The 9,248-nt window shown below is 42.0% G+C and overlaps 1 protein-coding gene across 1 annotated transcript in view; it reads left to right on the top strand.

The window, feature by feature from the left end:
- Window positions 1-6: 6 nt before the first annotated feature.
- The window catches only part of CRPPA (CDP-L-ribitol pyrophosphorylase A), a gene marked incomplete at its 5' end in the record, with an annotated part of 317,407 nt that continues 308,165 nt past the window's right edge, over window positions 7-9,248 (top strand). The window contains one exon of the mRNA XM_004702702.2: window positions 7-101. Within this exon, the coding sequence (XP_004702759.1) occupies window positions 7-101 (95 nt within the window). The remainder of the gene's footprint in view (window positions 102-9,248) is intronic.

Below are 9,248 nucleotides of genomic sequence, written 5' to 3'. Positions count from 1 at the left end.
GCCGGGGGGTGCGGGGAGAGGATGGGCGTCCCCACCCCGAAGCAGTTCTGCCTGGTCCTGGAGAGGCCGCTCATCAGCTACGCCCTGCAGGCCCTGGAGAGGTAACGCGGTCCCGGGCCAGGTGGGGCGTTCCCAGGGGCGCAGGCCGGCTCCCCGGCCCCCGCCCGGGCGGCTCGCGCAGGCGCCGACGGCCGCTCCGACTCCTCCCGCGCACCCCATCACCGCCTTTCAGACATGGGCGCTTAGGACTCTTTCGCACAGGCGGCCGGAAACGAGCTGCCTCCCTGAGCAAGCTCTTTACGCGCCGCAGGCCGCAATGTCGTGGGGACAGCCTCTAGGTGGCCTGGGTTAATGAGTACAGCTGTGGGGCCTGCACGGAAAGGCAGCCACATAGTCAGCTGTTCAAACCCAGCAGCCGCTCTGTGGGAGAAACCTGAGTCTGTCTCCCTCCCTAAAGATTTGCAGTCTCGGAAATCCACAGGGACTGATCTGCTTTGTTCTGCCCTACCGGGTGGCTATGAGTCAGCCAAGACTCGATGGCAGTTAGTTTGGTTTGGGTTTGGGTTTAGGACACATTTAGTACCGAGAGCGGCCCTTGAGGAGCCCTGGTAGCAAAGGGCTAAAGAGCTCAGGTGCTAACTGAAAGATGGGTGCTGGGATCCCACTCGCGTTCCCCAGGAGAAAGATGGGGTGGTCTGCTTCTACAAAGATTTACAGGCGCTGGAAACCCCGAGGGTAGTTCAACTTTGTCCTATCGGGTTGCTGTGAATCGCAATCAGTCTAAAGCAGTGGGTAGGATGGGTGGTCCCCCGAGGCCTAAGGTCCCCCTGAGGATTGCTGTTCCAGGGGTACGAGTCTGTCTCCTCCTCACCTTCTACGCATGGGTTATGAGCTCTGCTCCAAAGAAATATAGGGTCGGAGGCTTTTGCTAGTCCATTAACATCACCCTTTCATATCCACACTTACTGAGCACCTCATTTGAGGCTGTCAGCAAAATTTCAAGGCACTGGAAATGAATCACAGATACCCAGTGGTGCTCTAGGACAAGCACGGTGGCTGGCAGGAGAAAAGATGGCGCTGTTTGCTCCTATAAAGATGTACAGTCCGGGAAATGCTCTGTGGGGTCCCTATGAGTCAGAATGGATTTGATGGTAGTGGGTAGGGATCAGCCACGTCGATGGAAAATTGAAAACGCACCTGCAGTTGTCCAGTATGGCTAGTGAGATATCCAGGGGAGTAAGTCTAACTATGAAGTAACATTACAGTCATACATGCTGGCTCCTAGAGACAATTATCTACCCTAACCCTTTAAATGTAAAATTACAACTTGGCATGAGTCACATTTGACGCTATAGCAATGGGTTTGTCTTTTTGTGGGGAGATGAAGCAAAAATCAAAGTTTAATTGAAATCTTTGCAAGGTGATGAAGGTCTGAAACTGAGGTCTATGCGCATTGTATCTTGAAAGAAAAGGGTCCGGTTAGCTAGTTGGAGAAGTAAAAGAGTAAATGGCGACTGAGAGATCAGGCATGAGGCTCTGGAAGTAAAAGCAAGGCAATGTGCTTTTCTGTTTTCTTATTAGTACTGGCTGATGTGATAAAAGGTCTCTGGCTGGCACAGAGGGCTTGCCTCAGACCACTATCCTCAGGTGAAACTCACCCAGAAAAATCTGGGGATCTACTTTAGTAAAGATTACAGCCAAGAAAATCTTACGGGGCATTTAACATTCTAACTCACGGGGTCTCAAGAGTCTGAATGAGCTGAAAGGCCATGGGTTTGTTTTCTGTTGCACTGTGCTTGTGGGCGAGACTAGGATTGCCAGCGTCTATGTTGCTAAACTGTTCAAACTTTATCTTGAATCGGTGGTAGGATTTTAAAGCAGCTGAAAGTATGTACAGTTTGCATTTCAAGGTAGATGGCATCCTTTAGCATTCACAGAAGGCTTTAATGAAGATGAACTTGGTGAAGTTCTGGTAGCATCATGCTAGCTAGAAAAGAAACCCTAGCTACCTGAGAGGCCAAGTTGCTTCTCATATGGTTATTTTACTTTCTGAATATTGGCCTTTGGAAAGTGGAGGTGTGAAATGCCATAATCACCCCTAATTCTTGTAATCAGACCAGAGGTTACATCTGGGACTCGTATAAACATCGAAACACTTTTGGTGTTCCTTCTTTCCTCTCTGCTTCCTCAGTTTCTCTGGGTAGTGAGAGCATTGAAACGATTGTGCGAGTCATGCACCTGCACCATGCCAATGTTGTAGCTATTGTGACAATGCTGCTCAAACAAGCAGGGACACAGTGGGTCTTGACCTGCAAGATTTCTTTTACTCACTTGAATGGAAGGATGCTCTCCTTCTTACTGAAAAATCTTTTATATTAATTTGCATTTTTGCATCTCCTTAACTTCTGTGCAAGTCTGAGCTCGACGGACACCTAGTGGGGGGATAAATGAAAGAAAAGGAAATGAAAAAAAGCCCAAATATTTAACAAGCAAAAGCATATTGTGCAAAGAATATGGAAAGTAAGGCAAAAGCATGCTTCCCCCCCCCCCCATTTTTATTTCCTAACACCAACCAAAATGCTATCTAGTGGCAAGAGTAATTAATCAAAAGCTCCACTCTGGAAATATACCATAATGCATTTTTGCCACTATTAAGATACCTGAAAACTATATGCTGGCTCTATCTTAAGAAATCTTTGGAAACTGTAACAAATGTGTCTGCAGAGGCTTCCTGGCTATTAATGCAATGAAATATTTTTCACTTTGTTTTGTTAAAAAATAGACTCTATAGATTGCTGGTACTTTTCCTGGAATATGGTGCCAAAGGTCTAAGAAATTTTATCTGCAAAGGTGAATTATCCAAATTCAAAAAAGGAAATAGAAACATAAAATAATTTGGAAAAGTCTTATATTTGTTCTCTTTGGAGAAATTATACATGCTTTAAAATTATGCATGTATTAAAGAAAAAAGGAAGCACAGGCTTCAATGGTCTAGGTAAGAAAATAAAATATATAATTGGATGCTACCACTATCAGTCATCTCTACATTGTACTACAGGGTGTCAGGTCTTCCCTGCCTTTAGGATCTGTGTAATTTAAGAATTTACTGCAGACAAAATTCATTTTATTTGCCCTTCATAAGATAGGGATTTTTCCTTGCTTAAGGAAATATCAAGTATTGTACTTGCTTTTGCCATCTCAGTAATAGAGGTTCAAGAACTTGGTGTGGGTAAGTTTTGATTCTTAGTTATTATTGACCTAAGATTATAAAAATGGCATGAGAAGGCATGTGACCTCCTCTGACTATAAAAGGGGAACTCGGAAGAGGTCAGACATGCCGCCATCCCAATTGTGATACCAGCTGGCTCTCCCAATGCATTCTCTTTCCGGTGGGTTGGTTAATTCATTACAAACCCAGACAGAACTCACAGACCACTCTCACAATTAAGAGATTTCTTAGGGAAGTTAGCAGGTTACAATTTAGGATGAGAAATGCTCAGGATATAGTTTTTCCAGCCAAGGAAGTCTCTTCTCTACCATGTGTGTAGATGTACTTCTTACTAGTCCTTGGACTCTCAACTACAAAACTTCTTATTTAGCTTCTGCTGCCTATGGGGAATGTTATAAAGCTCTTTTAGTGCTGCCAATAAATGCCCCCAAAGGCACCTCACTCTGTGGTAAAGCTCAACTCAAAGTACTTGGCTCTCACTCCCAATTCAGTGCCTGGAGGCACCCTACTCCACAAGTGAGCCAAAGGCATCATCAGCTTTACTCTATCTGCCCATCTGTTTGGTGCTCTGGTTCTCAGTTCTGTTGCTGCCACTCCTCTGGTATCATCACTTTCTGCACCTGTATTGAGAAAGTTCAATACACAGGGATCTTCGAGTCCAAAGGATATGCTCTGCTCCTGATCCTTTATTTTTGGCAGTAGTGAGATCTCCCCTTCAGCTGCTGGGAGAGCTCATCTTATACACATTAGGATGTAGAATTCCAAGCTTTTACATATAATTAGGTCTATTAACAACCACTCATAACTGAATCACATACTCCTGTCAATGTTATAACCATTTTCTTTCCCTCAGACCCATCAGGAAAAAAAATTATTTGGTGGAAGTTACAAAACAATATTAACGAAATCACTTCACCCCAAAGATACTTGTTGAAAAATAATCTGTGCTGATTTTTATTACCCATTAGAGTATCTTTTTACATTCGTAAGCAGTTCTAAGGAGACCTGGTGGTGTAGTGGTTACTCACTGGGTTGCTTACCACAAGGTCAGCAATTCAAAAGCACACTCTGCTCTGAGGGAGCAAGGTGAGGCTTTCTACTCCTGTGAAGCCTTACAGTCCTGGCAACACACAGGGTGCTGTATCCTGTCCTCTACGGAATGGACTGTATCAGTGAGTGAAGCAATTCTATGCTGTCATAAAGTGAGATTGCAACTAAGGCTATATTTTATTGTTCTTTTCTTGGTAATGGACAAAACAGTATCTATTCACCATTAGACAATTATAAAGAACAGGCCAAAAGACCATCTCTAGCTTTGCCTCTTTCCTTTCTATTAGTCAATTTGTTTTGTTTTCGGTGAAAGTTGGCATAGCAGATTAGATCCGCATTCAGTTTCTCCGCACGTTTACATTTTTCACAGTGCACGAGCATTCTCATTTCTGTTTCTAGTAATCTAGTTTACTTGCCCTTCCCCCTTTAAATCTTTCTTGTAAAGTAATTGTTCACTGCTTAGCTTCATACATAAGACTTTTAAAGGAGTACAGTAGTCCTAGGTGATGTTTATTTTGTGAGCCGAATCTGGCTTTGAGCTAAAAGATGACCTTAGGGAATACAGTTTCGATCAAGGTTTAAAGAGCACACCAACTCAGTCATCTCAAGAAGTGCCCTAATTGCAACGGGTCCAGCACATCTAAATTTGAAAGATTTTGATGTTCTTTTTCGCATTTCGCTTCCTTTTTATTAGGATCCATCCTTTGTGGTCTTGCCAAAAGAGTTGGTAGTAGTAGCTAGGTACCATCAGTTCCTTCTGCCTTTGGAGTAGAGGAGTTCATGTAGACAGTTATTCCTGCAGTCTCGTTTTAAAAAATCATTCTTGGTCTTCTTTCTTTCTCGTTTGCTGCGGACAAATAAAGACCAGTAGCTGTATCTTCAGTGCTGCTGGCATACTTTTAAGACCCCAGACATTCATCATCAAACAGGGATGTAGAACACAAACTTTTTTACCAAATTGCCCAACAAGACTATGGTCCTAAACCTTCAAACCCAGAAAAACTCTGAAGGTGTTTGGTTATGTCTATGAAGTATCTTTAACTGTGCCCATTGTGTGCTTTATTATATTCATGAATACATATTCACTCGGACATACATGGATGTTATACATACATGTGCATGTACACATATATACATACCTATACAGAAATGTTTGCACACATACACACATATATTGTTGATTGTTGTTGTTGCTGCAAAATTATATATGCTATAGTAATTATCCAAATGACTTTTTCTGGTTACATTTTAGTGACATTATTTATCTTGGTCAAATTGTACACACTTCACCCACATTTATTTATTTATTTTTCAACAGTTTTATTGGCAATTTACATATTATATAATTCAATCGTTCAATCATGCAATCATATGAGAGAGAATTGTACAATCACCCCCACATTAATTTTTTAGGGCATTGCCCGCCCCCCCCATGGTTAAATTGCCTCTAAGATGAGTTATTCCATCACAGTCTGTTCTAGTGCTCCCTACCCCCTCCTGTCTCCACCATTGACTCCAGAGATCCCCTTACCCTCCTCATCACCACCCCCATCACTCTATTCCCTGTTCCCTTGACGCAGTTATTCTCAGTGTTCACCCACTCCTGTGCTTCACAGCTTTGAGGCTAAACAGAAAACAATACAAAACAAAACCACACTAAGGTGGTAAGGATAAAAACATAATGGTATACAGACAAAAGTACAAATAATGCATAAGAAAGAGGAGACCCCCCCAACAACATTAAAAAAGCCAGGGGAAAATTTTCTGTTATGGAACCAGTAAGAGATACTTGCACCCAGACCAAATTCAGGTCCCGTCTATAGGGTGGTCATCTGGCCAAGTATCAAGTTCAATCTAGCAAAATCAAGATTGCAATGGTAATCTTGTAGTAAGGCAGTTTGAGACTCTGGTCTGTGGCTAGAGCAGACCTGCCAGTGGCTCAGCCTGACTAGATCCTCTGCAGGTGGGTTTTGGGCTCTCACCATCCCCACAGCCATCCACAAATTGGGTGTTCATAATTTTTGCTCTGATGCTTTTCTTCTCACCATATTTGAGTTTTGTAATTGTCATTTCTGGATCACAGAAGCTGGTGTGCTTCTTCCGTGTGGACTTAGATGACACTTCCGATTGATTGCTGGGCACCACCTGGTTTCTTCTTCACACTTTGCTGGAGCACCCTTATCTTCAGTGATCATTTCATGACAGTGAGTAGTGAGCAGGGCCACAGTGTAAGAACTAATTGTTCTCAAGTCTTACATTGGGGCTAGGATTTAGTGCGAGCCCAAAACCCATTCCTGGATCTATGCTGGGTTTTTTTCTTTTTTAATTTGCTGTGACTTGGGAGTTAATAAATATGTCATATCATTCCATAATTCAATTATGTTGAACATGATTGGGCAATGTCTTTCATGGTCATGCATGTTTTCCCAAACATACTTTTCCTTTCTTCCTGGACTTCTTGACATCATCTCCCTCTTCCCCGCCCCACCCTCCCTATCCCTCTTCCCCTAAACCCTTGTTACAGTTTCTTTCCCTGCAGGCTCAACATCCCTGGGTTTCATTTACCAAAAAATAAAGAAACAAACAACCTAGCTTCAAAAGTGTGAGCCCAATGGCAATTCACCTCTGAAATATACCCTAATATAAACGGGCAAAAGCAGATTGTAACTGAATGGCTGTCAGAGGATGACCATTTACCCACATTTAATGTTAGGGTTCTGAGTTGATCTGTTGTCACTAGGAATTTTGAATGTTTTGTTCCAATGTTTTAAAAGAATAACTAATTAATCAGGGCCTAGTAAAGGAAAGGAGTTCACCCCTGAATTTGGTCACAAAGTGTTCAGTTGTCATCAGAAAATGTAAAGAAATCGGATCAGTGTGTGTCCTAGGGAACCACCGCCAGTTAGTTCAACACGTGCTTGTTTCCCATCCTCTTTCACCTGCCCCGGAGCCCAGCCCTCCTCATAGCGACCCTGGCGGACAGAGGTGGGCGCCCCCCAAGGCCCCTAGACTGAGATCTTGAAAAGAAGCTGGCGGTCTGAACCTCTGCCTTTTCAGTTACAAGTTGGGTGCTTCACCATTGTGCCACCAGCATTACTCAACTGATAGGAAAGGACTGAAAATGAGCCAAACAAGAAACAATTTAATGAGAGCAAGTCAAGCAGATGAAAATATAACAAATGTAAAAGCTAGAAGATGGAGAAGTGGTTTGTGGGAAACAAGGAACTGTGAGCCCTTCAGGTCTCTGGCCCTTCACTGGAGCGCTCTTCGCTACCCGAGACCCAGGCACAGTTAATGCTCGATGCCAGTAGAAAGATTGAGACAGAGACTACATTTGTCACGGTGAGATTCTGACTGCCCAAAGTAGATGACTCAAAGAACTTTTCTGTTCTTCAAACAGCACGCTCCATATTAAAGGAGTTGTTATTTTATTATCAGGAAGTTGAAGGAGACATTGAAAGGAAATCTATTCCACAAATTGACTGGGCTTCAAATTATCTTATTTATTTTTCCTTTTGGTAAAATAGATAGCTCTCATTTTAGTCAAATTCTACTTATACTCCATAGAAATTTCTTAAGAAATGAAATAGATTAAATTAGGCTCACAAGTAACTCTGCGGTCTTACAAATCTAAAACATGTTGACTAAAGGTTCGATCTGGAAAAATGGAAGCTTGAAGTTTCAATTAAACCAACCGAACAAAAGACAACAACAGCTATGACAACAAGACAAAACAGAAAACCCCCAACAACCCCCTGCAACCCATAGTGCCCCTATAGGACAGAGTAAAGCTGCCCCTTTGGATTCCCATGGCTATAAATCTTGATAGGGTCAGAAAGCCTCATTCTCCTGAAGAGCTACTGGTGGGTTCCCATTTCTGTCCTTGAGGGTAGCTACCCAGTTTGTGACCCCCTATGCCACGATGGCTCCTAGAAGCTTACGTTACTATGTCAAAATTATGTTGTGTGGGGGCATATTGGTATGTTTATTGCAATTAACTATTGTGTGACTATATAGACATGTATGTATATATATGCATATACATGCTCTCCCTACTTATCCAAAGGCCCTAACTATGTGGATAAGTTATGTTAAATTAGCATTATGGAGGGTGCTCACAAGAGTCACAAAATGGAAAATAACTACATAATTACATAACTGACAAATTATATCATAACACCATTATATAACTACCAGTGAGAATCATGACCCATCCAAGTTGACCCCTAATTGTAACCGTCACAGCCATCAGCACTCTCGCTTTGCACCTTGCCCTTGGTTTCCATCATTACTGAACGGAATTATCCGACTTTTGTTGTTGTTGCTATTGTCATAATGAAATGTCAGATAATGAGATTGTCAATAAGTGGGAGGTATAGTTATATTCATGTTCTATATTCCTTTTCAAAATTATTCAATTGATAGTTAAGATTTATGCATTATGAAATAAAATAAAAGGAAAAAAATATAGCCACTAATTGTGGTTGTACTAAGATTAAGTTTGTTCTGAATTTAATTGAAAATGACTTCAAATAGTTTAGTCTTAAGGCAGTGGTTCTCACCCTTCCTAATGCTGTGACCCTTTAATACAGTTTCTCATGTTGTGGTGACCCCAACCATAAAGTTATTTTCATTGCTACTTTATAACTGTAATTTTACTACTGTTATGAATGGTCATATAAATATCTGATATGCAGGATGTATTTTCATTGTTGCAAATTGAACATAATTAAAGCAAAGTGATTAATCACAAAACCATATGTAATTAGTATATATTGTGAAATATTTATTTCTATTGACAAATGAAATTTTGTCTTGAAGCATGGTGTAGCATGGGTGACAGTCTTCACACCGAGTATTTGTATGCGGGCGTCTCTGCATGTGGGCGGACCCGCCTGGAGACAGATAGAGGAGCCGTGTCTCGGTTCCTAAGACCATGGGAAATATGTGTTTTCCGATGGTCTTAGGC

This window comes from Echinops telfairi, unplaced genomic scaffold, assembly GCF_000313985.2.
Source record: "Echinops telfairi isolate 266 unplaced genomic scaffold, ASM31398v2 ScPeMD7_23;HRSCAF=83, whole genome shotgun sequence".
In the NCBI taxonomy this organism is placed as follows: domain Eukaryota; kingdom Metazoa; phylum Chordata; class Mammalia; order Afrosoricida; family Tenrecidae; genus Echinops; species Echinops telfairi.
This window is presented reverse-complemented; position numbering and strand designations above follow the sequence as displayed.